Here is a 20863-nt window from a genome sequence, read left to right as displayed (position 1 = left end):
AACGAAAGCAATTGCGAACGAATGGTAGTCACTCACTTTCGTCTAGATTTGGGTTTCTCTAACTTCCTTTCGTTCGTTCGCATGGCTTACGTTAGGATTTACGTTGAGATAACGTATGTCAAATGTTAATATTGCCATATCATAATAATTTGAAACATATGTATAACGTCCATACTCTTTTGGCATGCTACGTCATTAAAACTCAATCTGGCATTGTAGTTGTTTTGTTTATTATTTGTTTATTTTTGAGTGCCGTGTTAAATTTTTTGAACAATGAATGTCTCATTTGCGCTATATTTTATGAATGGCGAAAATAGTGAAGCCGCGGAAATTCCACGCAGAAAACTACGGGATGCATCTAGTGTCTTGGAATTGCCATCAGCCAGGTAAATAATCAATGTTTTAATCTGTGTATTTTGACGAACAAATATGTTAAAACTTTAATTATTCCAGGTTTATTAGTAATTTTCGCGTCACCAAAGACATTTTTAAAGCTCTTATTGACATTTTGCAATCGGAATGGGGACCAAGTTATCGTTGCACTTCCGTAAGAGTTGATATAAAACTGGCGACATTTTTGCGATTCCTAGCCACTGGAGGATACCAACATTCGATTGGAAATGAAAACATTTCTTCTACTGTCAATACAACAGTTTGTCGTACAATTTCGGAGTGTTTGAACTTATTTGAGAAACATGTTTGCCCAAAGTGGATAAAAATGCCGCAACGGGAAGACGAAGATTCCATAAAACGATCATTCTTTATGAAACGTGGTTTCCCAGGGGTTATAGGATGTGTGGATGGAACCCACATTAGAATCAAAGGACCCAGTACCGAAGATAAAGCCCAATACTACAACAGGAAAGGATTCTACAGCATCAATGCAATGATCGTAATACACTTTACTAATAATTTCAAACCAAATGTTAATTGGCATTTTATTTTTAACAGATATGTGATAATGATTTACGAATTCTCGCTGTTGATGGACGCTATCCAGGTGCAACCCATGATTCTTTTGTTTGGGAGTATAGCGCTATTAATCATCAATTGAAAAATGAGTTCGACGCAGGGAAACGAAATTTTTGGATTTTGGGTAAATCTGTAAAGCAAAAAAGCAAAACAAGTAGGGAAGAGGGTCTAGCAATCTCGAATATACTACGTCTATATTTGAAGCTCACTTTGGCTAAACATTTTATTTAATTTTACTGTGATATGCAATACGTATTCAGATTGTCATGGGCACTCCAGACTTTGCTTCATTACTTGTTTCGAATTAAAAATGTTTGAATTAGACACACAGTACACTGAAAAAAAGCTTGCTGGTTTGCCAAAATATTGTCCTTATACTAATTATTGATTCCGAGTCCAAGAAGCGCATAAATGACTTACACCCAGAAAAAAATGGCTCTAATGCCAACTGAACTTTCCTTTTGTTCATTAAGATTAGTTGATTTTAGTTAAATTTTGCACAATATAGGTAACTGGTGAACTAACAATAAGAATAAAAAGTTATATTCAAATATAGTGCACAATTTTACTAAAAAATAAATTAGTTCATATTTGCCTAAATTGGCAGAAGTTTGCTTAAATTGAATTCATAAGGGTCTCAAATGAGTAAATTTTACTAAAATTGTACCTGTCATGAACTTCATATAGCGCTAAAGACATTTTAACAGTTTTTAAATCTAATTTTTTCTTTCAATATATGAAATTTTCTTAAACACCAGAAAAAATTAATTATTTTTAATAAATTTTCTTATTTAGAAAACTATTTTAGTTAAAATTTTCAGGGTAGGTTCACTTTTTTAGGTGTATAAATTAATTTTCTATCAAAGTCCTTTAAAGCAATGTTTACCACAACTTAAGACTCGACTTCAATAAAAATATTGCTATAAAGTATCCCATATTTTAGTGCTTCTTAGCTTTATGGTCAATATACAATTCAAATTTAAATCAAATTCAAAGATCATTTCATTAATTTTTAAGATTTTTTTTCGAATTATCAAAGCCAAGATGACCTTAGTCAAACAAAATTGTTTTCATGTGGAGATACTCATATTTAAGAGGAATCACCTAATTATAAGGACAAAACTATTTCATTGAAATATTTATCGAATTTATAAAAAAATATATCGAAAATGTGTGTCCTTTATTCTCAAAAAAAGTATGCATACATACTTTAAGAACAAGAAATCTTTGGCCTCACAATATTTTTTTCAGTGTACATATTACTAAAGTTAACTTTAGTTTTTATTTGATCAAATCGAAAATCGTTAAAACTATAGGCGATAGTGGTTACAAACTGCTCCCTTATCTGATGACTCCCTACAGGAATCCTACCACCGATTATGAAAAACGCTACAATCAAGTACACACAAGCACTCGAAATGTGGTGGAACGCACTATTGGCGTACTAAAAAATCGGTTTCGGTGTGTACTGGGCTCAAGAGGTCTCCATTACAGCCCCGAAAAGGCATGCAAAATATTAAATGCATGCTGCGCTTTGCATAATATGTGCATTCACTTCAATTGTGAGCTTCCGAACGATTTTCCAGAGATTGCCACAGAAGATGAACAAGTTCAGGACTACCACAGTGGAGAATCGGGAAGTAATATTGGAGCTACTATAAGAAATCAAATAGCATTAAATTTGTAATATTGTTTTGTGTAATTTCATTTTGTTATATATAATATTTTTTATTTTGTTTTTAAAATCATTAATTATCGTATCTAAAATATGAATAAAATTTGACATAAAAGAAAATATGTATTTATGTATTAATTATATATGGTTATGGTTTATAGATTTCTTTTATAAAAAAAGTATTTTCGAAAGCTTTCATTTCATTAAATTCATTTAAATTCGCCATTCAGGCTAAACTAAGCGGTAAATATTTAAAAAAGTTCATAAGTTTTTGTCAATTGTAGTATTTTTAATATTATTATAATATTAAATATATTTATAATATTAAAATTATTAGTCTTTTTTGAATTTTTAATAAGGAACTTTGACACAGTCTTTTAAAAATATATATAAACTTCAAGTTTATATAAGTATAATATAAATACATCAATCTAAGACTACAAATGACCAGTTTGGTAATCATTATCTAAAAAATCTTTTAAACGCAATGATAACTCCTTTATGGCTTTCACAGAGTTTTCCGCACTACTGGCAATTTTTTCGGCTGCTGATGCCAATATTTTATTAGAAATCGCCATTTCTTTTGCACATGTTGCGATTTCTTTTGCGGCATTTGAAATCTCTCTGGCCGCATTGGCATTTTCTTTTGCTGCTAATACAGCTTCCTCGCTTGATTTCAACTGCATGCGTATGAGATTCAACTGTTCGTCTGCAAAGCTTTTTCTCTTTTTATATGTTGAACTCATGTTATTTTCGTCTTCTCGTAATCTCTTTTCACTTTTTCTTTCATCAGGTGTAACGACATATTCTTGTGACCTCTCCAATCTATTTGGAGTTACAACGGCAACGTCCTTTTTTTTCCTTGGCGGTGTTTCTATTTGCTCATAGGAGATTTGGAATACATCATCAATTTCTTCTTCAGTTCTCTCACCAAATGTTTTTCCTTTTGGCGCTGCAGCTGAAGATAAACAGCAAATTCTATCAATTTGTTCCTCCATCGGAGTAAGTGTATTTGAACTGAAAATGCCACCTCCGGTTTGCCGCAAGCTTCGATTGTTTTCAGCAATTTTTTTTTTAGTTCTCGATTTCATGTCGGCCCATGTCTACAAATAAAAATGATAAAAAAAAATTTAATTTGATTTTAGCTTATGGAAATTTGTTGAGTTTAGTTAAATTTTGCCCAATGTGAGTACATAATTTGAATATATAATAATAATTTGAAAGACAAAGTAATCGCGAAAAGAGAATTTTTTTTAAACAACTGGAATTGAAATTATTTTAGTGAAGGAGACAATATTGTCTATGTTACTATTCGCAACATTTTAGCCATATTTGGATATTATTACTTTTGCCACTGCAGCTGCTAGTTCTGATTAATTGATGTAGATGCTAGATTTGATTATAATCAAATCCTGCATCCCATACAATTTTGACAAAATTTTCTATAGAAATAAAATTTTAAGAAAATTTTCTATAGAAATAAAATTGTTTCTAAATTTTCTATAAAACGAAAATTTTCTATGGTAATGACATTTTGACAAAATTTTCTTTAGTAATAAACTTGTGACAAAATTTTCTACAGAAATAAAATTTTGACAAAGTTTTCTATAGAAATAAAATTTTCGATACACTGAAAAATAGTGCACCCACCAGGAAGAATACTTTCTGATAATTTTAAAAAATGTTGAATATTTTTAGAAAATTTTAACTAAACAGTGTTACAAACGCTGGCATCACGCCGATGTCATAAAAATAAGTAAATATTTGTCGACAAATTCAATTCAGTTATTAGACATAATTCAGTTTAAAAAAATTGTCAAAACTTTATTTCTATAGAAAATGTTGTCAAAATTTTATTCTACACTCACTAAAATCAATTTAACTTTATAGTTAATGGAATTATATGTCTGGAGAAAGTTTCCTTTACTTTAACAATTTTTTGCGTATGTTAGTTAAACCGAGGAACAAAATCCTCAAATCAAGCATAAAGATTAACTAAATTTGTGTCTTCTACAAAATAGTTCAGTATTTCTTAAAATTTATAAATTTTACTACAAATGCGTTCATGAACTTTGTATGTAACTAAAGACATTCTTGCAAATTTTAACTCCAATTGTTTTCTTCAATCTGATTTTCTGTAACAAATGAAAAAAACTTAATTATGCCTAGTAGATTTTCATAAATTTGTCGATATATAGTTACTTATTTTTATGACCGTTTAGTTAAAATCTTCAAAAAATATTCAAAATTTTCTAAAATTGTCAGAGTTTTAATCCCGGTGGATTCACTGTTTTTTCAGTGTATCGAAAATTTTATTTCTATAGAAAATTTGTTTAAAATTTTATTTCTACAGAAAACTTTGTCAAAATTTTATTTCTGTTGAAAATTTTGTCAAAAGTTTATTACTATAGAAAATTTTGTCGAAATTTTATTACCATAGAAAATTTTGTCAAAATTTTATTTTTATAGAAAATTTAGTAACAATTTTATTTCTATAGCATATTTTATCAAAATTTTATTTCTATGAAAATTTTTGTCAAAATTGTAATTTTTATAGAAATTTTGTCAAAATTTTATTTCTATAGAAAATTTTGTCAAAATTTTATTTCTAGAGGAATTTGTTTCACAATTTTATTTCTATTAAAAATTTTGTCAAAATTTTATATACGGATTTAATCGGCCTTTTTTGTTTAATTTATAACTCGTATGGACTAACTTACAATTTAGAAGACGGTGTTAAGAATTTTTAAGATACTATCGGCAGTTTTCCCTCAACCCAACTGCTTCGATTGTGGATGACAGTTTTTAGTAGTTTCACTCAGTTTTTAGTAGTTTCACTCAAAAAAGTGAACTTACTATTTCACTAAAGCCAATTTTACTTTATTTTAGTTCGTGGTATTATTATGTTTGGAGAAAGAAATATTTAAAATTTTCTAAAATTAACCGAAAATGTTCTTCCTGGTGGGTTCACTTTTTTTCAGTGTTCTAAGCAATCCATGGTGGAGGGTACATAAGCTTCGGCCAGGCCGAACTTACGGCCGTATATACTTGTTCTAAATCTAATCTCATTTGTAATGAAGCATTCGCGTGGATACTTGGAATTTCCAGCTGATCTCAAAATCTTGCACAAGTACATGATTCCCAACACTGTCTGTATTCATACATTTATACACTGGGCAAAGTTTTGGTATTCAATGAATTCCTTCTTCCTATAGGTAAAGAAAAACATAACGAATACCATCTTAAAAGAGCATTCCATTTGGAATTCAAATGGAATGAATAATCTATACAATAAGTCACCTTTATCTAGACACTTTTTCCGGATTAAATCAGGGAAGAGGCATATTGAGTATACTTCCATATTAATGTCCAATAACTTTTATATTCTATGATGCAAAAACGGTCAAAAGGGGTGAAAGTGGTGGTGGATGACCAGACAGATGAATACTACCGTATTGACAGTGGCAGCAGAGGAAAAATAGTTAACAAAACAAACGATTAGCCCGAAAACAAAATATTGATGATTATTTCGAAAGGCTGATAACAAAAAAAAAATACTTAGACCAAAGGGAACATGGACATCAAGAGAAAGCTTCATAGAGAAGAATTGGCTTTGAAGGATAATAATACATGATCTGCATGGATAACCCTATGACACAATATTCCATTTTTGTATCCAAACAAAAAATCACTTATTTCATTATTCCAGACGAAAGTACTCGATGAGAGAAGAAAAGCATTGTCTGGATTTTGCTACTTTGGTTGCCGTTCGTCTTTTATGAGTCTCCAAAGTTTTGTCTTCAATTCACTTAAATGGAAAATGACTAGTTGAGTTCCCGTACCCAATATAATTACCTTCTTCCATTCACTTATCGTTCTCATAGGAGGACCCAAAGCATTCAGCTGGACTGTAAGAGATTCCCATTTCGCTTCAACAGATTCTTTGCTGCCACCAAAGACTGGAGCACCCCTTGCGAGGCTGTGGTTGTTTTCCATAAACTCGACTAGGCATTGCAGCTGCTGGGTCGATGATTTTTTTGCACTGAATGAGTTAATAAAATAGATATTTAGCGTTGATCTACTTAAAAAAATATGTTTTTATACTTACATTTTACCTTCGCTATTTTTTGTGTCCATTTTGTCCAACAATTTATACAAAACGAAACGTCTTTACCAAGTGAGTGATTTTGACATTTCTGTTCGACAAAATGCGAACGAATCGAGTTAGAGAAACCCAATTTTAGAGCTTACGTTACGTCTTCGTTCGCATTGACTTTCGTTTCGATTTTCGTTTAGACACCCCTTAGAGAAACCAAAATCAGCTGTTTTTCGTTTTGTATGCGAACGAAGACTAGAATTCGGATAGCAGAAATAGGCTGTAAATCAATCTTCCCTGCATCATGGAAACGATCACAGATACTACCGATACCGAAGACTAATAGTGAGTTCAGACCAATTTCTATTTTGCCATACCTATCGAAAGTACTTGAAAAGATCATGTATCAACAGATGAGCACTTACATCGAATCCATGCACCTATTTACACAACGACAATCTGGTTTTAGGCCAAAGCGTAGTTGCATCTCAGCTCTTATAGATGTGGTTGAATCAGTGAGAGAGAAAATAGATGAGAACCAAGTGTCCAGTCTTGTCCTGCTTGACCACAGCAAAGCTTTTGACACTGTTAATCACACAATTCTTATTAATAAACTGGATAAAATATTTTATTTTTCAAACACTGCCTGTAAGCTATTGCAATCTTATCTTTGAAATCTTATGAAAATCTACCGCGGAGTACCACAAGGGTCTCTTCTCGGACCTCTACTATTCTGTATATATATAAATGATTTGCCAAACAATCTAAAATACTGTAATATCCAAATATATGCAGACGACGTTCAACTCTACGCAAGTTCTGAATCCGGAAACATCACTTCGCTGTATCAGAATATAAATCATGATTTAAACGCAATAAATTCTTGGGCAACTAGTAACTGCTTAACTCTTAACCCTAAAAAATCTAAATACATTGTGATTACTAAGCGTCGACAGGAGATCAGTTCATTACATGATCTTATAATTAATGATACGGTTTTAAAAAGAGTTGATACTGCACTAAACCTAGGAATAACATTCAATAAAGAGCTAACTTGGAGTAACCATATTAATAATACAGTCGGAAGAGTTAATGCGATGCTTAGAAACTTATGGGCTGTCAAAGAATCCACACCCCAAAATATTCGTAAACTTTTAGCGAAAACTTATATCGTCCCAGTTCTGTTATATGGCTGTGAAATATATGCAAACTGTAGTGCTGCTGACTTCCACAAACTTAAAGTTGCCTTCAATAACATCGCAAGGTACATATTCCTGAAAAAGCCAAGCGAACGAATATCTGAATTTGCGTATACAATTTTCAACATGAGCTTTGAAAATCTATTGAAGTTTAAATCAATGATATTTTTACATAAACTCATCTATACCCGAGAACCAAATTATCTCTTCGAGAGACTTCAATTTGCCAAATCAAATCGTGGCAATCGAATAATCCAGTTCCGATATAAAAGCCTAATATCTGAAAGGCAATTTTACGTATCCACCATTCGTCTTTGGAACAACCTCCCAAATAATATACAAACAATTGGTAACATGTCTAAATTCAAAAAAGAAATATCTCAAATATTAGCATAATTACCTCAATATATTGCAATATAAAAACATTTTAACATATTATTCACATTAATTTAACTTTTTTCTAACCTCATATTCCAATGTAATTAAATCTTTGTTCCTAACACCATCACTTATAAGGAGAAATCCTTGTCGTGTTAGTAGAAATTTAAACAAATAAATAAATAAAAATAAACAAGCGCAATAATACAGCTATATTTTGCTATGTCTTGAGATATAATCTGACATTTGCGAGTGTATTAGTTTTTCAAATGCCTTAGAAAGGTAGGGCAAAATAGAGATTGGGCGATATTCAGTTCCGTCTTTATTCTTCGGTATAGGCACGATTTTCGCATGCTTCCAACAATTTGGAAAAATGCTTGTTGTTATGATTTGATTGAAAATATCAGTAATAAATGGAAGTAGCAGTGGCAAACACATTTTTATAAATTTTGGTGGAATGCAATTCATACCCACAGCATTAGATTTTACAGATGAACAGCTGTTAAAAACATCAACTTGTCTAATGCACGCAAATTCGAAGTCGGAGTAGGAAGGAAATATATGTGTATTGATTGTTCGACAGGTAATTGTAGGTGCAGTACGAATTGGTAAGCTTAAGAATTTTTCATTGAGTTCGTTGGGATCTGCATTTATTTGTTGCTGTCTTACAGATCCAATCCCAATTTCGCGAATAGTTTTCCACTTTTTGCGAGAATCTATCGCCGACTCAAAACGTTTTTTAAAGTAATTATTTTTGGCTCTCTGAATAGATTTGTTTACTTCCGTTCTGAGTGAACGGAATTCCTCATGAAGTTGTGTCGTTTTAAATCTTTTCCAGCGTTTGTAAGTCATATCCCTTTGGTTAATTAATGCTTTGATATTGGAATTGAACCAACATTTACGAGGTTCACAAGAGCGAGAAATTTTAAGTGGCACTGCGTTTCAACACTGACTCCAGATTATTGTTTAAGAACATGAGTTTATCATCAGGGCTTTGCATAGAGTAAAGTTGATTCCAGTTTATTTTGAAGAACTCACGTTGAAGATATTCATAGTTTGTTTTAGCGAAGTTGCGTTCTTCATTTCTCACATCACAATCTTTATTTCTGGCCAACTATTGGAGAACTCCTAAACTTTGAGTTTTAAGCAGTTCTCGCGTACCTACAGTTTGTCAAGAAAGTGTTTTGACAATGGGATAAAAATTATGTTTTGTTCCAAAATTAAATATAATGAAATTTTAAAAAAATATTTTATTATGTATTTTGCAAAGTATACATACGTACACAGAATTAAAAATTTAATAAAATATTTAATATTTCAATTATTTCTAGAAGTTGAAATAGTTGGCAATGTCAAAAGACTTTCTTGACATACTGTATGTTCTTGTTCAACAATGGCACCACGTTTAGAACCATATGTGACCATGGATCATGAGAATGCTCATTGTAAACTTTTGAATTAAATTACTTAAAAGAAGATACGAGACTGGAATCGACTTTTCTTAAGAATAACTTGCATGACGCCATCACATCTTCAGCCCAAGTTTGTAAACACAATGTATATTGAAAGTCTATATCAACAGTTAACCAATCTTGTCCTTTTTGCTTTACCGATGAATAAACAGCATTTAAACTGTAATTAATTAATTCCCATTGCCTTTCTAAATAAAAAGTGATGTCGATTTGGATGTTTCACGAAATTGTTGGTTTTATTTATTTGGCACTATCAAAGGTAAGTATGTTTTGGAAATTAAATTAATACAAAACATATGTTCAATGATGGGGGTGGTTATTCACTACAAAAGATACAAAATGTTCACATGTTAAATCACTGTAATGAATAATTATAAAAAGAAAATTTAATAAGTTAACAATAATTAATCTTACTTGTTGTTTTGGTTATAAGCAAAAAGGGGCGATTGTTTGCCGGATGGGCCTATTTATATGATTAGTAAGTACTAAATAATGCATTATATGAATATGTATAAAACAATAATAACAATTTAATACATATGCAATATAAAAAACAATACGGCTGCGCTCTTCTCAGCTTGGGATATTTTGCGGTAAGTCCAATTCTTCAACTTTTGTTACCGACATTGAGGTGACCATCTGCAACATCCCCGCCTCCGTGAACTGAACCACCAGGTGAAGATTCACTTACGGCATCATCATCAATCATGACATCTAAAACCGCAAGTTTTGACAAAGGCCTTCGTAAAACCCCAGTGCTTGTTCTGACGTCAGCGGACCGAGACACACCATCCTTACCGGCATGGAGAGCAATCACCCGACCACGTTTCCATTGGGATCTGGACACTTCGACGTCACATATAAAGACCAAGCAACCGACTTCAAGGGGCTGAGACGGAAGACACCACTTGGTACGACGGGTCAATTCGGGCAAGTACTCACGTATCCATTGGTGCCACATGCCATTTTTCAACGTTTGGAGAATTCGCCACTGCTTCCTCAGGCATAACATCCTAGGCTCGAAGGGGGCTGGTGTCTGTGTAGAGTTTGTGCAGCCAAGTAAAAAATGGTTGGGAGTCAAAGGCTCGGGGTCTTCAGGGCCAACAGGCAAATGGGTCAAAGGCCTTGAATTTACAATATTTTCTGCCTCGATTAAAAAAGCTTGCAGTGTCTCTAACCGGGGAGCCTGTTCCTTCAGCATAATGTACAGCGCCTTTTTGACAGACTGAACAAGTCTCTCCCAAACACCCCCTTCGCTGGGATTGGACGGAGTGTTAAAAAGCCATTTAATGCCTAGGGCTGTTACACCTGAAACGAGAGAATCATTGTTAACAAAGTTACTCATACCTTGCAGCTCTTTTGGTATTCCAACAAAATTCGTCCCATTGTCACTACGGATGTGTATGGGGACCCCTCTTCGGTTGACAAAGTTGCGAATACAAATGAGGCATGCGTCGCTTGAAAGGTCAGCTGCGATTTCAAGGTGAACAGCACGGACTGTTAGGCAGGTAAACAGTGCTATCCACCTCTTTTCACGTCTTCGACCAATAGAAATATTCACTGGCCCAAAATAATCCAATCCAGTGTATGTGAACGCTCGTACATACGGTGTGAGACGATCGGCTGGTAAAGGGGCCATCTGGGGTTGGCTTGGTTTAGCTGCACGAATTCGACAAGCACTACACTTCGATATTACACTTTTCAACAGCTGGCGAAGAGAAGGTATCCAAAAACGTAAACGAATTTCACTGATAACTGTCGCCATGTTTATATGTAGAAATTTTTGATGATACGACTGAACAACAAGTTGAGTAAATTGGCTGTCTTTTGGCAAAATTATTGGCCGACGTGTTTCAAAAGCCAAACATGTTGCATTTTCTATCCGACCAGATACACGTAAAATGTTTTCATCATCGACATATGGATTCAAGGATTTAATGCTGCTATTTTGCGACACATGACCATTTTTCTGCAAATCTACCAGTTCCTCCGCAAAGTGTTGTCTTTGAACAAACCGACACAGGCACATTTCAGCTCTTATTTCTTCGTCGATGCTCAGCTCACCCACCAGCAAAGTTTCATTTCTTATTCGACGTAACAAATTATGTACATAGCGGTGTACCCAGGCCATCGTTCGTTTGAGTCTGCGATATTTTGAGAATCGATTAAAATGTGGTACAACAGAACCTACCTTGTGTGTAGTGAGTAATCGATGTTTAGATCGTAGTTCTGTTGCGCTGCTATTATTTTTCTCGCCCACCTCCGTCACTTCTGGCCACTGTGATTCATCGCATAAAAGAAAAGCTGGCCCATTTTTCCATCGTCCGTCCGAATTGTAGCTTTCTGAATACTTTGCCCTTGTGGCATCATCCGCCGGGTTTTCAGAGCCTGGACACCATCTCCAATCGTCTTTGTCACTGTTTTCCAAGATTTCCGCAACTCTGTTGGCCACGTATTGTTTATATTTGCGATGATCCGATCGAATCCACTGCAGAACGGTAGAGGAATCTGTCCAAAAATAGACACGATTAATGCGTTTCAAATGATTTTGTAAAATTAGCTCCTTCAATCTCACGCCCATCACCGCCGCTTGCAACTCAAGCTTTGGTATCGTATGATAGCGAGTGGGAGCACAACTTGTCTTTCCCATAACAAATGCAACCTTAATAGACTCACTGTATACCATCCGCCAGTATCCCACAACTGCCATCGCTTCTTCACTTGCGTCTACAAATATATGCAGATCCACCACACTTCTTCCAAAATCCACACTATAACACCGAGGCACAGAAAATTTCAATATTTTGTTCAGGTCATCCAACCAGTTCTTCCAATGGCCATAAATTTCCTTGGGCAATACTTCATCCCATTTTGTACCACTTTTCCACACGCGCTGCATCAACACTTTCGATGTAATTAGAAAATCCCCAATAAAACCGAACGGGTCGTAAATCGACATGTTTAACGACAACATTTCACGTTTGGTAGGGATTTTCTTACCGTTTACTATATCACCGTCCACTTTGTGCAAAATTAATTTGAAGCAAAAAACATCTGACTGTGACAACCAGTGAATACCCAGTACTCGTTCTGTGTGGTTACTGTTGAGAAACTCGTCATAGTGGTTACTTTCATTCGTAGGGTTGCCATACATTCTTTTTATTGCTTCAGAATTGGATGAAATATTACGTAGATGAAAACCGCCGAATTTATGGATTCGAATTACATCCTTCAAGACTAGAATTGCCTCTTCCTCCGACTGAAAGCAATCGACGTAGTCGTCCACATAATGGCGCTCCACAATTCCATGAACGGCTCTCGGTGCTTCTTCTATGAATTCCTTTGCATTTTCATTTTTTACATATTGCGCTATTGTGGGGGAACAAGTTGCGCCAAAAATTAGTCTTTGCATCACATAAGTTTCCACCGGCTTTTCCTTATCGTCTCTCCACAAAAACCTTTGACTATTCTGATCTTCTTTGGAAATGGAAATTTGGTGGAACATTTCTTGGATGTCTCCACAAACTGCAACAGGCGCTTCTCTAAATTTTAAAAGAATTGAAATTAATGAGTTATTTATGTCAGGACCTTGTAAAAGGGCTTTATTTAAAGAAAATTGATTTGTCTCAGCTGCCGCATCAAATACAAGGCGAATGCCTTTTTTATTTGGATTTTTAACGCCAAAATGTGGCAAATAGAAAATTCTACTACCACCATTTTCAATTTCTTGTTTAGACAATTTTCTTGCGTAGCCTTTTTTGATGTAGTCGTTAATTTTATCATAATATTGCATGGCAAACTCACGATCTTTGGACATTTTCTTTTCCACTGAATACAACCGGTTTAACGCCATTTGATATGAGTCAGGTATTGGAGGCACATACTCCTTCCAAAGCAAGGAACATTCATACCGTTCATGAATTTTCTTTGTGTTCTTTTTCAGCAACATTATCGCCCTTTCATCATCTTTTGATCTCAACGTTTCTGTAGTCACTTTTACACCAAGTGTTTCTATGTCGAAATATCCGCTCATCAATTTGTGCATTTGTTGAAGCAATTGGTTTTCATTTTCGTCAAAACGTCTATGGATATGTAAACCGCGCTTTATTAACGAAGTTTTTTCTCCTGGAAATGGCCCATATATTATTGCTCCCAATCTTGTCATAGCTATGAATGGACCAGAATCTGTCAACATACGGGGAACCTGCAATGGCACTGTTAAAAATGAATGATTTAAGCTCAAAATTAATTTAGGTTGAACGTTCGAATAATCCCTGGCGGGTATTTCGTCTAGTCCACGGGATTTCAAAAAGTGTTCTATGTGGCAACTTTGGATTGGCAATGACAGTTCAGACGAAATGTAAACATTAGATATATTAAATTTTTTATTGTAATCGCCAATTCCACTTACGGTCAAATTAACTTTCTCGGTTTTTCGTGATATTTGGTGGTCGTTTAGCCATTGGAGCTGCAAAATTTCTGGTTCGCCGCGTAGACCAAGTTCCCGTGACAAACTTTCGTCTAGCATTGATACGTTGGAGCCGTCATCGACAAAGGCGTATGTGGTTATAATTTTAGTTGCTCCATACAATTTTACCGGCAGTATCTGGAATAATATATTAGTAGTTTCGTTGGTGACATGACAATTTCGGCCGTCGGATTGTGGTGCATCGGGTTTATTGTGATTCAAATTCTGTGTTTCGTTGGATAGTGGTTGCGATGGTTGTCTTGAAAATTCAGTTGTGGATGCATTATTTACTGGTTGTGTGCTATGTAACAATCGGTGGTGAAATTTGGTGCAATTGTTAATACCACATTTCCTTTTTTGTGTGCAAAATTTGAGTCGATGGCCACGTTTAAGGCAACAAAAACATGTCTTCGATTGTTGTATTTTGTTCCAACGTTCGTTTACAGACATCTGCAAAAAAGATTCACATTCTTTGATATTAATACACTCACCTTCGCATACAAAACATTTTTGGTTGACTGCTGTATAGGCATACTTGCGACTTTGAGTGTTATTGGAGGATGTTTGACGACGGCCGGTCGAAGTGGAAGCTATTGGAAGAGTGTCATTTACAATATTAGCTAGTCGTCTTAAAATGGAGAGCCATTCACTGAAATCGACGATAGTGGCTGAACGTTCCAATGTTAATGATTTTTCGGCCCACTGCATTTGGCGATTTGTAGGCAATTTTGACACTAGCTCACTTAGTAGAGATGGATTGGATAAATGATGCTCACCTTTGGCGTTTTTCAAGAATGTGGTCATATTGGAGATTTTGTTTGCAAAGTTGACGATAGAATCCAGGTTGTCGTTAGCAAGTGGTGGTATGGCACGAACTTTTTCTATCTGGCTCCTGACAAGTTGCTCTGGTCGACCATATGTTTCTTTTAAAATTTCCATTATCGTGTTTACATTGGCAGAGTGAGATAGGAGCGATTCGACAGTTTCACGAGCACGTCCTTTGATGGAATCGCGGAGACGCATGATGTTGTGTAAGTTTGTGTAACCAAATTCTGAAGTGGTGCTTTCATATGCTTCAAAAAAGGTTTGCCATTCCTCTGGAAGACCTGTAAATATAGGAAGTGGATAAATTTTTTTGTGTGGAACATAATTTTGTGCATATGATATTTCAGAAGCGGAAGATGTTAGTGGCTGTTGTGCGAGTGGAGGTGGATTTTGTGAGATTGGTTGTGACATTGATGGTGTTGTTGTGTTTGACTGTTGATTGTTAACAAGACTTTGCATTTGTTGTAACGTGGCAGTGAGTTGGGCTTGCATCTGTTGTGTTGAGGTTATATAGTTTGTTTCCATTGCTTGCATTTGGCGTTGAAGTTGGTCCATTTGTTTTTTTAACTCACGATTTTCCCTGGTTGGCGAAGAAGTGACGGTAGGGTAATTTTTAGCAGACGGCGTGTTATTTTTTGAAACATTTTGTGTATTTGCTCCTGGTGGACACTGTGACTTACTCACTTTACCAGTTGTGTCTTTTTGTGGTGAGTGTTCAGTCGGCATTTCGATGATGTAGGTGTTCAAATAGGCTGGTGGAATTCCTTGTGTTCGTCTACTGCTTCTTCTGGGCTGATCCTGGTCTTCTGACATAAAACCGACGAGATCACAATAACAAGTAAGTAGTACGAATTACATACAAAAATTTCGTGGCAGAAATAGACATTAAAAATATCACACTTTCAGGTTTTACAACATTTAATTTGACGTTCTCGGCTTATGATGAGAAATGTTGTCCACGTCAGGCAAGTCAACAATGAATAAAGATGCCCTTTTTGCTTATAACCAAAACAACAATGAATAAAGATGTCCTTTTTGCTTTACCGATGAATAAACAGCATTTAAACTGTAATTAATTAATTCCCATTGCCTTTCTAAATAAAAAGTGATGTCGATTTGGATGTTTCACGAAATTGTTGGTTTTATTTATTTGGCACTATCAAAGGTAAGTATGTTTTGGAAATTAAATTAATACAAAACATATGTTCAATGATGGGGGTGGTTATTCACTACAAAAGATACAAAATGTTCACATGTTAAATCACTGTAATGAATAATTATAAAAAGAAAATTTAATAAGTTAACAATAATTAATCTTACTTGTTGTTTTGGTTATAAGCAAAAAGGGGCGATTGTTTGCCGGATGGGCCTATTTATATGATTAGTAAGTACTAAATAATGCATTATATGAATATGTATAAAACAATAATAACAATTTAATACATATGCAATATAAAAAACAATACGGCTGCGCTCTTCTCAGCTTGGGATATTTTGCGGTAAGTCCAATTCTTCAACTTTTGTTACCGACATTGAGGTGACCATCTGCAACAAATCTCATAAATACCAAGGCAAGACTTTTGCAAGGAAATGAGAATACTGACACAGCAGCGCAACCTCTGTTTAGGATCTCAAAATGGGTGGATTACACTATCTCCGATTTACATGAACAATTGCACATGGAGTAGAAATAGTATTCTTACTATGCATGCCAAATTCGGTTGAAATCCGTTCAGATTTTGATATAGTTCCCATATATAGCTTTCGCCAGATTTGCACTCATACATTACACTAAAACATGTTTTAGTTTGGCTGAAACAAATAAAAAGATTAACTTAGAGGCTATCGTAACACAATTAAAACAATATTTTATGAATATCTATAGTATTTACCCAAAAATCTGAATATTTATCAAATTGAGGCATAATAGCGTCACAATTTTCTCCTCAATGTTATTGTTTATAAAAAATATCGATATCATATCTATTTCTGCTATCGATTTTTTCATTGGTCTGTCAAACAAAAATTGCAGTGTGGTCAATGCGTACGATTTTAATCGAAAAGTTGGACGCGGACATTAGGGCTGTTTTCTTTTTGCACTGGATGCAACATTTGTATGAGCTATCCAGAACATCGTTGCACTGGTGTTCTATCCAGAACATCTCATCAGTGCAAGTCGCGCCGATGTTGCCAGATTTTATTTTGATAAAGGGACGCTTCATCGATTCACAATAGCAATTTATTGTGACTAATTTGTCGAAAAACATGAAATTCAAAGTGGTACAGTGTCATAAATAATCGCAGCATTAAATATTTATTACTAATTGGAGCATTTCATACATTAAACATTCAAGATTTCACTTCTTTTCTGTGATTGTTTTTAAACAGCTGATTTCAGTTTTGCATATTTTTGGTCCTTCACGGCTTAGCATAGTCCTTCATGGCTTAGCATATCCAGTGCTAAAAGAAAACAGCCCTATTGTCGTCCGGAATAACTGATAGTCTGTAAAGCGCATAAAGCGCAGTACAGTGTCATAAATAATCGCAGCAGTAAATATTTATTACTATTTGAGCCAGAGAATGAAGCCGCCTAGTCGCGTTGCCGATTTTATCCGACGCCGACCAGTTTTTGACAGCCGAATACGTCGCCGAACACGTCGACTCATCTCGTCTCAAAATTAGCCGCCAATTAATCGAAAATGACATAAATCTGAAATATTTAATAATAATTGTATTTTTGGTCAGAATGTTTAACTTTTCACCCAAAATCCGTCAGTATGCTATAATAATTTTGCAAAAATTTAGGGCTCAAATCTACTTTAGTACAAGTGGTCGGATTGGTCCAATTTTTGGCCAGCGTGTATACTTTTCGATTCTAAACACAAAATGTAATATACAACTTTTTGGCGGAAAGACCTATTTTCTGAGTTAAGGCCGGTACTCTGTTCGGTTTTCGCGTTGAAACTCCATACTAAACCAAAAATTGCGAAAAATTTGCGAAATTTTTTCCATTTGTGATACTTTGTTTTTTCGTGTTGAAAAACTGACGTTTATAGCACGGCGCCATTTGCAATGTGAATTAAGAAATAATTTATTTATTAAAAACTATTTGTGCGGGTTTATAAGTCAAACACGGACCATATTTTTCTTCCGAAACTATAGAAAGGATCAAAGAAATAGCAGATCAATTGCCCAAGGAAAAATAAAATGTTATTTTATAAAAACAAGCAACAACCACCAACTTAATCCAATATCGCTCCCTGTAAAATAGCGCTCCAAGCTACCTAATTCTTGCGAAAAAATTTTTATGGAAACCATTATTTCGCACATAGAAAGCGGTGTTTTTTTAGGTAGCTTGGAGCACTATTTTACAGGGAGCGATAATGGATTAAGTTGGTGGTGTTGCTTGTTTTTACAAAATAACATTTTATTTTTCCTTGGGCAAATGATCTGCTATTCCTTTGATCCTTTGTATAGTTTCGGAACAAAAATATGGTCCGTGTTTGATTTATAAACCCGCACAAATAGTTTTTAATAAATAAATTATTTCTTAATTCACATTGCAAATGGCGCCGTGCTATAAACGTCAGTTTTTCAACACGAAAAAACAAAGTATCACAAATGGAAAAAATTTCGCAAATTTTTCGAATTTTTTGGTTTTGTATGGAGTTTCAACGCGAAAACCGAACAGAGTACCTTACGGAGGCCTTTACGGGCCCCTAAAATTTTCATTGCCACGTATATTGGATTTAGTATCCATCGCACATATAAGTAATATATTTAGAATAACATGGACCCGGAGAGGTCCTGGGTTCGCGTAAGCCCACTTTGGACTCTGCCTATAGGAGAAAGTCTCAAACCCCGGCCGAAGGCCGGCTACCTATCCTCTTTGGGTTCGCGTTAGCCCACTTTGGGCCCTGTCCATAGGAAAAAGTCTCACACACCGGCCGAAGGCCTGCTACCTATCCTCTTCGGGTTCGCGTTAGCCACTTTGGACCCTGTCTATAGGAGAAAGTGTCAAATCCAGGCCAAAGGCCGGCCACCTATACCCAATTTTTAAGGATCGTTATCTCGAAAACTACGCTCTTCCGACAAAATTTTTACTTAATATTTTCTGCTTAGAATGTTCTATTTTTACCAAATACGCAAAAAACGGAATTTTATTCATTTCATGAAAAATTGCTGTCAGAATTAAGAAAAATATAAAGGAAAATACCGATTTTCACATGTCGATATCTCGAAAACTAGGCTTTTCCGCCAAATCTTTTACTTGACATATTCGATTTAAAATCCCTTCTCCTACACTCAAAAAAAAATTTGTTTATTTTTAACAACTTGTGCTAATGTAGATTTGTTCCTTGTTTTTAAACAACTGTTGACAGTGTTGAATATTTTTGGAGATGTCCTGAATAAAGGTGGGTATTAAGTTCGAGTTTAAGGTAGGTATTAACTTCGAGTTTAGCCGCTAAAATCGTCATTTTTTCTCGATTATTTTACATTTATAATCCATTTTAAGGAATACAATCTTTGTGAAAATTTGCTTTGGGCTATTCCCCATCAAGTTATAATAATATTTGCAACAAATATGTATTATTTTATGCCTTTTTTAATGATTTAGTTTTGTCTTTAGCGTCTTAACTCGAACTTAGTACTCACCTTAAAGGTGAGTATTAAGTTCGAGTTTAGCCGCTAAAATCGCTAAAGTAAGAACTAAATCAGTAAGAAAAATGCATGAAATTATACATATTTGTTGCAAATTTTATTATAACTTGATGGGGAAAAGACCAAAGCAAATTTTCACAAAGTTTGTATTCCGTAAAATGGATTATTAAAGAATAGTAATCGTGAAATAATGACGTTTTTAGCGGCTAAACTCGAACTTAATACCCACCTTAAAGGTATGTTCGCTTTTTGCGTTGAAATTTTCGTGATTACTTTATTAAAACAGTTCAATACAAAGCAGATAAATTAACTCAATTGTTGCGCAGCTTCTTGTTCCTATATATTTCGGCAAGACTTTACAGGAATAAGTTTGTTTTCATTTACAATTTTGATTATTAAAGGAAAAGTAACCGCGAAAATAAAGTGGATTTATCTCAAAAACCGAACATAGTACCCACCTTAAACGAGTACTCTGCTTTCTTTTAGTCCGTGACTGCTTAGGGTGTCTAGTGCTAAAAGAAAACAGCCCTATAATTGCAAATACTTTTCAACCAATATTTGTATAATTGAAAGTCAAAGCCAAAATGCTATGAAGTTTGTATAATTTATTCATTTTCTTAAAATATATAATAATACAAACAAAATAAATCAAAATATATAATAATACACAACACTACAATAATAATCTTATTAAACATATCAACAAATAAGAACAAAACAACAAAAGTTTAAATATCTTAAACATTATTTGTAAACACCTTTGCATATATAATTCGATTTCTTTTCTGTTGGTGACATAAAATTGGATTAAAATTTATTAATAGGCAATTTGAAATTGGGAACATGCTGAACCACGTGTTACAATAGATTTCCAGCAAAAGGAATTCACAAGATATCCATTTTAGCCTTTTCACTACCGAATTAAAAGTACACTCATAAAAAATGTATGTTGTTTTTCAGCAAACAAAATGCTGCTGTTTTGCAGATTTTTTGCTAAAACAGCAAACAATCTGTTATTTTGGAACAGCAAACATAGTGCATCGAAGTCAGTAGTTTGCTGAAATTTTCTGCTGATCCGAATAAAATTATGGACAAAATAAAATGGACAATAGTAAA

General features: G+C 34.4%; 2 protein-coding genes and 1 long non-coding RNA gene across 10 annotated transcripts in view; 1 reads left to right on the top strand and 2 right to left on the bottom strand.

The window, feature by feature from the left end:
* Positions 1 to 2973: 2973 nt before the first annotated feature.
* On the bottom strand, positions 2974 to 7405 carry LOC142225966 (uncharacterized). Its single transcript, XM_075295816.1, has 3 exons — positions 6756 to 7405; positions 6503 to 6689; positions 2974 to 3750 (listed from the first exon to the last, which is right to left on the bottom strand). The coding sequence occupies exons 1-3, from the start codon at positions 6782 to 6784 to the stop codon at positions 3085 to 3087; spliced, it is 882 nt and encodes a 293-aa protein (XP_075151931.1). The 5' UTR covers positions 6785 to 7405; the 3' UTR covers positions 2974 to 3084.
* Positions 7406 to 10001: 2596 nt separating this feature from the next.
* LOC142225965 (uncharacterized) overlaps positions 10002 to 20863 on the bottom strand; it is a 47303-nt gene continuing 36441 nt past the window's right edge. The window contains exons 4-8 of one of the 8 annotated variants that reach the window (XM_075295812.1): positions 16130 to 16897; positions 15037 to 15366; positions 14752 to 14850; positions 12469 to 14007; positions 10002 to 12300 (exon numbers count right to left, since the gene is read on the bottom strand). In XM_075295812.1, the coding sequence (XP_075151927.1) occupies positions 10400 to 12300; positions 12469 to 14007; positions 14752 to 14850; positions 15037 to 15283 (3786 nt within the window). In that variant the 5' untranslated portion in view covers positions 15284 to 15366; positions 16130 to 16897 and the 3' untranslated portion in view covers positions 10002 to 10399. Of the gene's footprint in view, positions 12301 to 12468; positions 14711 to 14751; positions 14911 to 15036; positions 15899 to 16129; positions 16898 to 20863 lie in introns of those variants that run through there. The other 7 variants (XM_075295810.1, XM_075295815.1, XM_075295813.1 and 4 more) reach the window with 7 other exon arrangements.
* On the top strand, positions 15789 to 16218 carry LOC142225967 (uncharacterized). The gene is made up of 2 exons (XR_012719542.1): positions 15789 to 15923; positions 15992 to 16218. It is a non-coding gene; the product is annotated as an uncharacterized LOC142225967 (long non-coding RNA).

The sequence above is a fragment of the Haematobia irritans genome, chromosome 2 (assembly GCF_050003625.1).
Source record: "Haematobia irritans isolate KBUSLIRL chromosome 2, ASM5000362v1, whole genome shotgun sequence".
NCBI lineage: Eukaryota > Metazoa > Arthropoda > Insecta > Diptera > Muscidae > Haematobia > Haematobia irritans.
This window is presented reverse-complemented; position numbering and strand designations above follow the sequence as displayed.